Source organism: Vanellus vanellus, assembly GCF_965231255.1.
Source record: "Vanellus vanellus genome assembly, chromosome: 16".
Classification (NCBI taxonomy): Eukaryota; Metazoa; Chordata; class Aves; order Charadriiformes; family Charadriidae; genus Vanellus; species Vanellus vanellus.
The window spans coordinates 6,706,302-6,720,478 of NC_138921.1; the positions used below are offsets into that span (position 1 = coordinate 6,706,302).

Here is a 14,177-nt window from a genome sequence, read left to right on the forward strand (position 1 = left end):
ACAATGCTGAACGAACAGAGTCTGGGGAGCTGTGCTCCAGATATTTATCAGATGGACAAGTTTTCCAGAACTTGATAAAGTAAAAACCAGAAAAAGCTTAAAAAAAATATTAAACCATGCTTGCTATGAAAGCAGACTGTATTTCCATTCAAGACAACTTGTTCAGGATGTTTTGAGTGAGACTTGTCAATTCATCAACAATTTGTGCAGGACAAGACTAGAAAGCTCGATACGTTTTAGTGTTACCCCAGCTCTTTACAGGTTGCTCAGCAGTTGTAGCATATTCAACTGCTACTGAATTCCACTATCAGTTTGATGCAAACAATATACTTAAAGTTTATATAGCCTCTTTCTGTACCAGATTCCAGATGCAAGAGGCCGCTTAATGATTTAACTTCATACACACAAAACACCACGTGGGCATAAATTGATACTTTAACACCCTGAACTCAGTTCTCATTGCATCTACATTTGTTCTTATGCCTGTTTCACCCAAGCAACTCAGACTTCTTGCAGTTTCTATCCTACTGAAAGACTGGTGCTGACCAAATATGCTGCACACATGATTTCCAAGCTGTTCTTCGGAAAGCATACACTAAACTGTGTGATCACTGAAGTTCTATTAGTACCAAGTTCAGGAAAACAGCTGCAGACTTTACCTTGCCCCCTGCAGGACTCCTCACAGCAAAACAGAACAGCGTAGAAGGTTTGGCATTTCCCTCTATTTTGAATTCTGCAAAAGCTGCTGCATGGCCTTCTATAGGTTGGGAGACTTTTCTATCAACTGAGTACAGCTGCATTGCACCAACCACACGATTTTGCTAGGAAAAAGAAGAAAGGTCAGCTTTTAGAGATAAGATTTCAAATGTTTATTGCAAGACCTTTGGGACAGTAAACTAAAAAGCTGCAAATGCCTCTCTTCCCCTCCTCCAATGCTTTAACCACATTAAAAGTCAGGTTATTGCTAGACAAAAGATATTTTTGAATTCTTGATCTATAGAAGCCAAAGTTAAGAAACTTTAGCAGCTATTAAGTGAAGTGGGGCCACGGCACTCCCGATTGTTTTTGTAGCATGCTGTTTCCAGGTAACTTACCTGTGCTGAAATTCCTATCAGCAGCAGCCATTTTTGGTGTTCATCTGTTCTGTAATTGATGATTTGGCAGCCCGCAAGACTAGCATGCCTGTCAAACATCTTTTGGGGTTGCGATTCTCCCTCCATGCTCCAGTGGTAAACTGCTGTCTCTGTCACCAAGGCAACTGTATTCACAGATATCCATTTCCAGAAGATCACTTCCTCTGCCATTGTGTGGGCTTTCATTTTACTTTTCATCTCAATGTTAAAGATCTGAAGTGTTTTCCCAGCTAGTACGACAAAACCCAAGAAACATCACAGATAGATTACCACAATCGCCATCCTGTAGTCTGCCTATTCACAAGCAGCCTGTTTAACCCACTGTCCCAGTGACATTACAGACAGGGATAATATCCGGTCACATCTGAGTCTCATTTGATAGCTGACTCTTATCAAATAGAATCCCCTCCCCACTACCATCCTTGAAGCAAAAAAGTCTACTTCCTACAGACACTTACATGGACATTCCAACAACTGACAAGCACAGACATTTTAATTAACTATAAGCTGTAGTTAAAAGACAGTCTAAGCTACAGAGCTTGTGTAAACTCTGGTTTAGGTAGCAGCACCAGTATACCAAGCTATAGGTGTCTAGTAGATGTCATTAAGTATGATTAATAGAAAGAATGGCTCCAGTTTGTGTCAATTTAGTAGCTGCTGTAGTTGACCTCAACCGAGTCCAACAGCATGAGACTTGCAACAGCTCTCGATAGCCAAAGACCATAGCTTCCATTCTATTTTTTCTGTTGAAGAAACTGTGCATTGAACTAGGAGATGGATGAGCTCTGTACAAAAGTAATACAACAAGTGCCTGCTAAAGAGGCCAGTCAAAAGTTCAGAAAAATTACTATAGAAAGGTTTGGAGCTTTAGTTCCAGTTAAGGTTACTGCTTCATGATTTGGGTAACTACATTGCAGGTTTAAGCTCGACTTTAGTATTCCTTTAACTACCAGAAGCAGCTCGTAAGGCTAGACTTAAAACTAATGTTAACTGAACTAACCTATAAAGAATAAGGAACTCTACTCCTTTCAGGAAGTCAAAGTGACGTTTTGCTTTACTACAGATGAGACGACTCAGCTCCAGGAATATTGTTTTCTGTTCACAAGACACCCACTCAGACTGCTAGAGTATTGGCTTGTAATGCCATTATTTCTATCCACATTTCAGAAGTGCTTTCCCTCCTAGTAACACTTCTGACTGTCAAACTGGTAGATGTTCCTTCTACTGGGAAGTTTTGATTGATGAAGGCTGCTGACCACTGAGGATTCATTTTCAAGAAATACTAACCCTATGTTAATATGCAACTCAGACTGCTCTATAAGGTTTTAGCATCATTTATACAGTAAATTGATCATATTAGTTTAATGCAGTGCCAAGAGACAATGCAAGTTTTCAGAGCTGCAACATGCAGCATTTATGCTCCCTAGATTAACTGCATAAAGAACTGTTAACCTGATCAACTAGTGCCCAGGACAGCTTGCTAGCTTCCCTGGAACCAAAACCAGCCTATTTCTGATGACCTTGCTCTGCACATGCAGTTACTGTATTGTACAAATGCAATAAGCCCAAGCCTAGCATCAGCTGTAAACTGATAGTCGGAAACAGTATATTTGTTATATTGGACAACAATTTGTCCAGCAGTGGAGTGGTGCTATCAAGAGATTGATTTTTGGATCTTCCACAGTGTGCAGCCTCGCATGCAGAAGGCGGACAAGTAGTTGTGGAAGGGCTCTAGTCATCATCTAAACAGGAACACCAGTATGTGCATATAGAAACTGCTCTCAAAGTTAGTCTTCCTGAAAAGGATGCAGGATGTCCTTCTTAGTTTTAAGAACATAGAAGAACCCAACAAGCTACTAAAATGAGTTAAAAGCTCATGCTTATCTATCTTCTAGACTAAATTTGACTGCTGTGTTACTGTTGGAAACAGCTTTAGAAGCTTCATCAGGCAGCTAGCTCAATGTTGGGTGCCACAGGAGCCATAGCAGTACAATTTAGGTGTGGCAACATAAATTCAAACTTCAGAACTCTAAACTACAAAAACGTCCATTATTTGGATTAAGAGAGCAGAACCTGCTATAAAGTCACAGTGAGGGCAAGTGTGAGTTTGAGTCTTATGTCTACTTGAACACTTTCTTAGGCCAAGATCTGAGACAAAAAGCCAGACTCTCATGTAAGTTTTTGTGATCAAGCTACCAGACTGATCAGTCTACTTAGACTATTCTCTACAGGTGTAGTCAAGTAAGCAGATTCATTTTTTGAACACTGGCATGAGAATTTACATTTCAGTTCACTGGAGCACGAAGTATCTCCATTCCACAAAGAACGGAAGCACCCCAAAGTGCTGCATTGTCCGCTTAGACCAACTGAGGAGTACTCTCAGTACAGAGCAAAGCAAGAGAATCATGAACACAAGGACAAAGCGTAAATCTTGGTACACCAGGAGAATGCCACATGCAATCCAGAAATGAAATTGTGCATACTGTATTTCAGTTCAAATCAAGAACCATTTCATTTCTTTTTCTGAGGGTAGGTTTGTATGTTTATTGCTCAATAATCCTCAGATTATGAGCAACTCTCAATCATGGCACACTGAGTCACAATATGCAACAGTTTTGACTACTGAAGCCTCAGGCAATCAGCAGGGAAAGTCTGGAGTGACAGACTGACTTAAACCATATCTTCAGTGTAGTTCACTGTAGTTCTGCTGGTTATCGTGGGTAACAACATATTGGTTAGGTAGCTCTATTCATCCTCTTTTCTACCCAACCCTTTGGTCATTAGATTATTGATAGAAGAAGAGATCATTAAGTTTGCAACACTTGTCAACACAACTTTGCATGTCAATGTGACATTATTCACCCAACCTTATCTCTTCGGAGAACAAGCTCATTCACTCTGCGTGGGCAGAACTATACTCCTTTTGAGCAAGTCTTAACACTGGCAAGAATAAAGTTATATTCTTTGAAGCTGATAATAATCCATTTAGTTCGAAGGTTAGTTTTAAAACCCAATTATACAGTTTCTTTTTAAGAACTGGATGAAGCTCTGCTAGTGTAAAGAAGGCACTTTCCTTGCCAATATGGTTTGTTTAAAGGGGTCCAAGATTAAGGACAGTGAACTCTCAAGAGGTCTGAAATAATTTTTTCATTGTTGTCTTTACCCACACCCCAGGCAAAGCAGTCCTTTACAAGATGTATAAGCATCTTAGCTGAAGTCAAACATTAACACATTAGTTTTCCCCTAGCGTCAGTATAAGCCAGAGATCAAAGACAAGAAGTTACAGTTTTCGTACCAGTTCTAAGGACAGTTATTTCTTGGACCCCTAAGTAATTTCACCATGATCTTTCACAATAAAAAACACACTTAGGCAGAAATGAATAGCACACAAGACATGCTAGTAGAGGTCTCTCATAAAAATATTGCAACTTGGTTTTGCCTATCAACTGTACTTCCACCATATATGCACACACACAAACATTACAAGCATACTCTTCTCCTTCACTTGGTACAGTCAATAGCCAAAGCAGCCAAATGTTTAGCAACAAGCCAATGGAGAATGTTTTCACTATAATACCAGCTGAGGATTAAGATCTCCCACCTGGCTATGAAGTGAACTGTCAAATGGCTACCTTAAAGTTCAGTGCTTTTTATGAGATTAGACCATTCTGTACTACAGAACATGAAATGTCATGACAAAGTTCACTCACCATCTGTTTAGATAAGATGCAGGAAGAAAAGTACATTGTCAGTAACAGTTATTGAGATTCAATACCAGAAGCCAGTCATTTAAGAAAAGAGCCAGAGATGTATTAAAAAATATTTTTTTGAGCTCAGAGTGCTACATAAAGGCAGTATCAACACCACAGGTACTGGTAAGGAGAGGTGTTCTATGCGCAAGCTCTCATGATGGCCAAACTTAACATGCTTGTACATTCAGACTTTCACAGTTACTGGCCATCCTTATTACATTTTGTTGGTATCTAGTAAGCTCTTCGGAGCTACAAGAAAGAGCCAGGACAGAGCAGAGAGTAGGAATGGCTTTACGCTCCTATTCACCTTTACAAGTGTCCATTACGTTTACAACACCTGTATAATGGGAGAGTATACCATATGTTGGCCTGGTCCTCAGTGAGAATAGGAGGCTGCAGTGCCAAGCCCAAGCATCTCACACCTACTTGGAGGCAAATCATCCAAAGATTACTGAAAAATTCACTGCCAAAAATACAGCATGCAAGTTCAGGCAAGAATTTTTATCCTCATATACATTCTTCTTAAAAAGTTTACATAAATCTTAAGCTTAAGACCATACGTAAGCAGTAATGCAGCTAAACAGTAGGTTTCATACTGCAATAATAAAGGGTTACTCACCTTTTAGGGCAATTACTTTAGAGGCTGGATTCATGATGGCACTTTCGGCAGAAATTGGACGTCTGATGGGTGTTGTTGGATCGCTCATGTCAATTATCACTACTTGTGCCTGCTCTCCCACTTTCTCCCTGATGCAGATGAATTTGTCAGATTCCATTGTTAGGGTACTGAATCCAATGTTTGCTGGGTTAATGCCCAAATTTTGGAGCTAGAAAGATAGAAGAGAGTGTTTTATTATCCTTCCCATGTTGAAGGTCTAACTCAAGCCTCTATGTCTAAAGTCTCTTCCAGAAGGAAATTCAAGACTGGTATATTTCTCTGACAAGAGTATATCTTATGGAACTACGACCTATCTTCTGATTCTCTTTGTTCCATAGGTAAAGAACTACACAATTTCCAGTATTCAAGTCCTAAAGCCATTCCAAAGTTGTGTCATTGATGCAAATTAAAAGGAGTTTTAACTTAAGCATTTACAGCTTAACCGGGTTCTGGTAATGTGATAGGCTGTATACTATCAGTAGCATCACTATTCCAGATTTAGCAAGGCTGGTAAATTTGGTATTAAAAACTTATTAAGTGGCAGAACTACAATGTACAGCAGCAGTGGGTCTTACGGAAAGAACCAATTACACTTATGCAACCCACTCCTAGCAACATTATGGAATGAAGTGTACATAGCAGGTCTCAAATGGCCTATTTTTACAAGTAGATTCTAAGAAGCAAGATGAACAAGTCCAACCAATTCTTACCAGTGAAACAGAAGAAAGATGCATTAAAATAATTAGTCATTCCACCTCTCCTTGCCCAAGATGTCATGCCATTTGGCTCAACAACAAAGGCAGGGATTTCAACGCAGCCCCCCTCCAGCCTTATGTCCAACTCTCAAAACTTGTCCTCAATCATATGGCAGTGGGTACAAAGCAGTTACTCTTAATGTCATTTTGTGCACTGAATAGACTGCCCTAGAAGACGGCTATTTCTCATTTTCATCCTTTTGTGTTAACTTTGTTTACATTCACTTCCACCAATTTCAGGTTAACAGGAGCAGGTGGCAGTGAATGAGTATCACTGTTTCAATTGGTCTGCAGTACATCAAATTCACCTACACAGCACACCCCAGATTGGTATGTATGCAAGCTGCATTTTATAGAACAGTTAACTGAGACAGGCCTGAGCACCTGCTTTATGCCCCAGAGCAATGCTTTTCAAACAGAGGAACAGTATCAGCTTCACCGAAGCTTCTTAAGGGATTAACCGATACTGCTTTTCAGCGCACTGCAAGTGAAAAATTACTGCCCTCAAGGAGACAGCATAGAAACTACCAACAGCATCACGGAGTCACTGGACTCCTCTGACACATACCACCAGAACCTTCATACAATAGACTAAATCTCTTGGACAACAAGTCCCATGATGGTGTCACAAAGACTGTTTTAGTGTGTTTTAATCTAGTTAATCATGGCTTGTTACAGCTTCCATAAAGCTACTCACTAAATCATAAATTGGGTGTGTAACGAAAATACCTAGAAGTGTGCTGTGTCAGGACTGTGCCCAAGAATGCCTCAGGAATTGTTTGTTTTCTGTTTAGCTTACTAATGAAGAGCTACTCAGTAACTGCTAATCTCAACGTACTCAAACTTCAGTAATGCAATACAAGCCAAATATATACACTTGTAAAAATATGTTTACTCCCTCCCACAAGTGTCTCTCAGCAAAATTGACACCATTCAGCTAACACCTCACTTTACAGGTAAATAATTCAATACGCTCTAGTAAACTTCCGTAGGTGCCATTCATTCCAAAAGAGAATCAAAGAACATAAGAAGCTGCTTGCAACTAGATTTTTGAAAACAAGTCCACTGGGCATGTGGCTATTAGAGGCTTCTGTGTCAGTAAGGAAAGAAGTTTCCATATCATGACAACTCATGTAGTTTTCATATGTAATTCAGAAAGTTTTAGTATGAATAAACCTTCAAGTTGCAGCTCCATCAACTTCTGTGACCTTCAACAACAGAGGAATAAATGGTGGGCCCTTAATTCCACTGTTCTTGGTCACATGCTCTAGACCAGACCATGTCCACTTGTAGTGACAAACGACATGTTCACGTAGTAGACACTTGAGCGCTTTACTGTTAAGCATGATCCGAGTCCATCTACCAAGAGACTAAGTGTCACGAGTGGTCAAGAGATTTAACCGCAGCATAGCAAAGTTCCTAACTTGATTTAATTAACCCAAACTCAGATGTATTTCCAGAACACTGAAGTAGCAACACAGCCTCTTCAAGGTCTCTTCTCAATCACTGTGCTTCAGCTTGACCTACTCTTCAAGAAACAGCCCCTGGCCACTCATTCTGCATGGTAAGAATCTTGAGGCATTAGCCTACTTGAAGTTCAGCTTTAAGCCCAAGGTTATTCACTGCAAAATCAGATCCATGTTGAAGAATAACGCTTTCGGTATCTTCACTGAGATCAGTAAGATTTGGCATCAAGTTCTGGTATTAAGATTTCCCATTTAAACTGTTATAAAATCTAGCAAAGCTTTCAGAAAATGTAATGCTAAATAATGCAGGAGTATCACTGTCATCCTTATTATTAGGGAGGTCAGTCACATCTTTTAAAGGCAAAATGTCCTAAAGGATGGTCATGTGAATACTGCAAGCCTCAGTGAATGATGACAAAGCTTCACATTTTAGCAGTCGGAAAACACTGAAGACTGTTCCTGCCATTGGGGGAGTGATTAAGTATCCTCATCAGATATGTGCTCCTGTAACACAGAAGCAGTGTAAGAGGCATATTCCTTGTGACTATACGTAAGAACATGAGCAGAATTCTTTTATGACCAAACAAATGGACATCAGCCAGCATCACTTCTATCCTGGATGGGACAAACCTGCCAGGACAATCTGGACTATGTTGTTCTAAAGCACCTTTCCCCCTTCCTCAAGCACAAAATTAAGAAAACTATTACAGGAGGTAGCAAGCATTTAGCTATATATCTTAAAAGGCCTCAGGTGAAGGTACTACAGGTCATTACTGAAGTTTGTATATATTAACTGGAGATTTTGCAGTTTATTTTCATAAAGGAGTAAACGTCAGTCCTCTCAATTGCTACTAAATTTTCAGTTTTTAATTATGCTTCCTATGCAAGCAGTACTCTCAAATTAAGGTTGCCTTCTTCTGAAAAGAAGGATTCAATATTACAAAGTCATTGCAGATACATGTACTACGGGGATAGTCTCCTTCCATGATTTTACTCCACACTTTACTTTTGGGTAATCCAGTTAAACCCTACCAAGCACCCCCATGTAGCTTACTGTAAACCTCACTGTAGAGGAAAGGATAACATTCTCTTTTATAAGTAATGGCTTAATGCCTCCCCTATCCTTTCACGCCCTAATATCCATTATCTACATGTACAGTGTAGAACTATCTTCACTATCAGGCTGAATGAACCAGATAACAAAGATTTTTACTTCATAGATATCTAGTATTACTGCAGGCTGGATACCAAACTTACTTTTAACATCTTATAGATACTAAGAACTTATTGACATGGTAAAGATTAATCCGAGATGTGTTATCTGATTCTCAACCTGAATGAAGACACACAAGTCCTATGCGTAGGATGAAATACAACTATTAATATGAGATCTAGTCTTTCCCCATTCTACTTTACCAACACGGTACCATTTGCTAAGAAATGGAGTCAAGATGTTTTTACACGCAAATTCTACTAAATATTGGGCTTTCTAACTCATTTCCCTTTCTGTGGAGTGTAGTGATCCAGACTGCGTCAGCATGGACCAAGTCAGACACTGATGCTACCAGTTTTCAAACTAAGTCCATTTCTCTAATGGGAAATCCTTAAGCCTAACTTACTGCCTGTTCAATATTGACACTCCAATACCTGGGACTAACCACCAGTTAAATGCTGAAGTCAGAAGAACTCTGTGAATTTCAGATCCCTCCAGGGTTCAGTAAATATCCCATTTCAGCGTTAGACTGCACAGCTCTGGTGGAAATGCTTTTTAGAGGCAAGCAACTATTGTTTTTCAAGCCCACTAGAAAAGACTAAGGCTCAGACAGAGGCTGTAGGTATCCAAATACTAAAAACTGCCTGCTAAAAGATCTGTAAGCACATATCATATTAAGCATAATACAAACCAAGAATGCAGTAATACAGTTTCTCAGCACTGTTTTACTCATGTAAATGTATAAAGTTATAATCATGCTCAATAAGAATCTGCATATAGTTGTTGGATATCCCCTCTCAATTGCCCATCTGCCCCTCATCTCTTGCTATAGTTTCCATCTTGACAGGTGAGGGACGTCAAGGAAGTATACAAGAGCTGAAACATGCAAGACCAGCGGCTTACAGGTCTTAGTTGCAGTTGCAATTAGGATTCATCTTAAATGACAGTTACTCCCTACACAAAAATTTGTTCTTGTATGTCAGTGATGAGGATTAGATCATCTATTGAATGAGTCTCCCTACCACATGTAGGGCACTTTTCAATTCAGTGAGCAAATATGGTCTCTTCAATGCTAAATAGCTGAATCAAAACATGATACTTAGCCCTACCTTTTGAATACAAATCCAGAAAGTCATTTAGAGGTTGCAAATATCCTGAGTGCTTTTAAGTCCACATGTCTAGCCAAAGCAAACTCATGAAAGCCATTACACTTCAGCTCAGTCATGCCTATTACACAACAGATAGCAATTCTTAACAAGACATCTCAGACCATCCAAATAGAAAGTGGGTTTGTCCAGAAAATGACAGTAGTAAATCTGCATTCTTTATGTTTAAAACCAGGATACCTTAGCTTTTCAGTGCTGCACTGAGACGCATAAAACTTATGCATCAAGAACATGTCATGCACACAAGTTTTTTCTCATTAGTTGGCTGTGCTCAAGAGCCGGTATTAGTTATTCAATAGAAAGCAGAATCCTGCCTACAGATCAATGTGCCTATCCATCTATGGGATGAAGCCCCCAATCTAGGAACCTGAGACTTTGTATAAGTAACAGCTTTCTCTCCAGGCAAGCAGAGATTTTTTGCTAGTGAAAACTGGAAAAAAAAAAAACAAACAAAAAACAACAACTCAAAAGGGGATAAAGACAAGCTTTCAAGAGCAAACCAATGACTAAATAAAAGAGAAGTTTAATTTTAGATCAAGAACACTCTGTACACTGAATTCCAGTAGCATTGCTTCCAGTCTACGTACCAATATATTTAGTCTTTTACAGCACTTCCATTGTAAACTACAATCCCCTTGGAAGAGTTCAATCTGGTAAATAATTTATAATTCACTGCTCCAACAGAAGCACTAGAGTTATGAACCTGATTAAATCACAGTAGCTTAACTAGTGTGTACTAGTACTTCACTATAGCAGGGCTGGCATAGTTTGCACTGCTGCAGCTGGTCAGCCATCAGCCAGATAAGAAACAAGTCCTTATCCTGTTCCTCTCCTTTGCTATGGGACTCAACTATGATATCCTCTGGAAGAAGAATAAGCAAGATGCAAGTTCTTTATGAATTTCTGAAGACTCACAGCTACAGTCTACATCTAAAAGAACCTGTTCAATTGCATTAAATGAAGCTAAACAAACAGGAAGACTTGGGTTCATTCTCAGCTTAACTACTACCACATCAAGACCTGGATGTCTTTCTTTTACTGCAGCTATTCTCCGTCTTTCAGCTCACATGCTCATACAGGACTTGTATGTAAAAGTTGTAACAACTTCAAATTTAGCATGCACTGTGACTGGCAGTCACTCCTCCTGCACAGGCTTGGAGCTACAGTTCAGTCAGAAGGATGATCAACATAAAGCAAAATGAGCTTCACACGGAATGTAAACAGTCTGCTGATCTCTAGTACTCCTCCAATTTTATGTGGACCAAGATCCCTGTTTCACTTCACACTATCATTTATCCACTTTCAGCTAGAGAGAGTGGGAGAGAAGAGTTCAGTATTTAGCACTGCAACTTATGTTTAGTTTCTTTGCAGAGCGCTTTCTGCATGCTTCAGTTCTTTTAGTAAAGTACATACAACTATCTTGGGAAAACTCTGAACTTAAGCGAAACAATGTTTCATCAGCAACAGTCTGAATTTGGAATCAAGTAATTATAGTGCTAACAGCTATTCTAACCACTTAAAGCCATATTAATTAAAATGGCTACAGGTATAAACAGTACACAGGTTGACTTAAAGTGCAGAAAGATTTAATGCAGGATCACTGAAACACAGCAGTTATAAGGAACTGTAACTTTTTTGGATTTAACATCATAAAGCGAAGCAGTAGATCTGTTACACTACTTTTAAATATGACAACTTAACTGTAGCCAAGCCAATTTCTTGGAACTAAGGGGAGGGAAGAGGTTAAGCTGATAAAGCTGAATATGGGTGACAGCAAAGCATTATGAAGAGGAGTGAAGGCCTAATCTTTTAACGAATTCTCTACCAGTCAACAATAAGCATCATGTATCATTTATACATGACTCTTGATGTTTACAACACATAATATTAAGTTAGAGCTGATAAAACTCCACTGCAGATATCCAGCCAGAGCAAACACTACCAGTTCCCACATTCCTTCTGATCTCCTTCCATGTTTATCCCACACCATGAAGCGACAACTGCAGAAGCAGCACTGAGGAGGCTGACTGCATTCCTACTCCCAGCTACTACTAATCTCACTATTTTTTTTTTTTTAGCAGAGTACTGCTTTGGAGCTACTGCACTCAAACTGGTGGGAGAAGCAGGAAAGAGTGAAGAAGAGTTTGGTCCTACATGGTAGCAGCAGGTGTCCCAAAGGTTTCCCCTGCTCCTCTATGCTGGGAAAAAGTCCCTCAAGCACAGTTTTAGTCCCTTCAATAAGATCAAATTATTTAAGAGCAAAAGCAGCTGGTAGCAAAAAATAGAATATGACTTCAGTACAAATCCCTTGAGGAGCTGATAGCCCCCCACCCAAAACAGAAGCACCACAATGCTAATACTGGCAATGTTGCAAGACACACAACGCTAGCCGTCACAGAAACAGTCATTTAATATGCAAAGCAGCACATTGCACCTATGACACATTAAGTGTGATATTCTCTCATCATTATTTTACGGATCAAACACAATCAGCAGGACTGGTTATGTCTCCTAGTTTTAAATTGTAAGAACCATATGCTTCTCAGGACAATCTGACATCAAGACCACTTTGATACCAAGTTTCTTACTCAGACAGCTGTACCGTAGCTCTTCAGAATGCATTTGAGGTTACTACAATCACTGCTATACTGAACATTTGTGGGGAAGGGGGCAGGGGGAGTGACAGTATAATTCTTCTTCACTATGGTAAACTCTCTTAATCCATGCCAACTCTGAGGAGACAGGTGTGTCTGCTCTCTTGGGCAGAGAGATTAGATATTTCTGGAACTTGCTAGCCCTATTACAGTTTTTCACGCTAAGGCTCCTTCTGGAGTGACCAAAACAGTTAGTTCTTCCAGTCGAGCAGAAAACACTTCCCAAAGAGAGCTGGAAGTGGCAATAACCATTTCCCAAGCTGAAATGATTGAAGTGGCACAAAGTCCACACTGATGGATGATACCCAGTTCATATCTTGAAATGGATGCCTGATTTGACAGAAAGGGGCGGTACAGAGACAGAAGGATGACTTGCCAAGTCCACTTCCTGTTCTCTCATTCATTTAGCAAATTCCTTTAATTCCTGCCTCAAACTGCATGTTCACAGACCGCTGTTCTCTCACTCCATTTACAACCCTCCCTCATCACCAGTTCACAAGGAAACAGATAAACCGGTTTGTCTGTGCTGCATCCATTAGTCATGGATCTTTTCCAACGCTGGCACTATGCTTTTCACAGGCTATGAAGAACACAACTATGACATTTTTAGGGACGTGGTTTTTTTTAATATTGTTATGTTTGGAAGGAGAGACAGGCTGTGCAGCTTCCAAGTCCAAAAGCTTTCTTGCACCTCATCTCACCAATTTCCTCCCAGTTCGCAGCTGCACAGAAAGAGGTTCCCAGGAACCTCCGCGATCCGCAGGCTGACGGTCGTTTAGGGAAAAGAGAAAAGCCTCGATCCCTCTCCAAGATTACGGCACCCACCTCAGCTGAGGCGGGGGAGCCCCCGCGGTCCCCGGGGCGAGCAGCCCGGCCCCGGCCCGGCGCCTCCCCCTCCCCGGAGCGGGAGGTCCCTCAGGCGCCCAGTGACTCTGCACAAATCGCGGGCGCTCCGCGGAGAGGCTGCCCGGGGGATGGATGGACAGAGGAACGGAGGGAGGGGGGGAGGCGGCAGCCCAGGAGCCCGCACCGGGGGCGGCCCCGGCCCCGCGCGCCTTCCCGCGGCGCCCAGCGGGACGGCGGCTCCGCACCGGAGGGAAGGAGAGAAGGAGGGAGAGAAGGAGAGGGTCGCCCCGCCACAGCGGCCGCGGGAGGTACCCCCGTGGCCCGGCTCCCCCCTCCCCTCAGCGCGCCCCCAGCCCCGGCTAGGCCGCAGCCCCCCCTCTCTGAGGGACGGGGTGAGGCAGAGGAGGGAGAGCCCCGTCCCTGCGCCTCCACCGCCCCCCTCCGCTCACCTGGAAATGCTCCTGGAAGCGGATGGGCAGTATCTGGGCCATGGCTGGGGGCGAGCTCCCCGGGGCAGGGGCGCGGGGCAGGGGC

At 41.4% G+C, this 14,177-nt stretch overlaps 1 protein-coding gene across 2 annotated transcripts in view; it reads right to left on the reverse strand.

Moving 5' to 3' along the window:
* The window catches only part of CLTCL1 (clathrin heavy chain like 1), a 36,526-nt gene extending 22,349 nt beyond the window's left edge, over positions 1-14,177 (reverse strand). For both annotated transcript variants that reach the window (XM_082491619.1, XM_082491620.1), the window contains exons 1-4: positions 14,093-14,177; positions 5,505-5,712; positions 1,095-1,363; positions 660-821 (exon numbers count right to left, since the gene is read on the reverse strand). In XM_082491619.1, the coding sequence (XP_082347745.1) occupies positions 660-821; positions 1,095-1,363; positions 5,505-5,712; positions 14,093-14,134 (681 nt within the window). In that variant the 5' untranslated portion in view covers positions 14,135-14,177. The remainder of the gene's footprint in view (positions 1-659; positions 822-1,094; positions 1,364-5,504; positions 5,713-14,092) is intronic.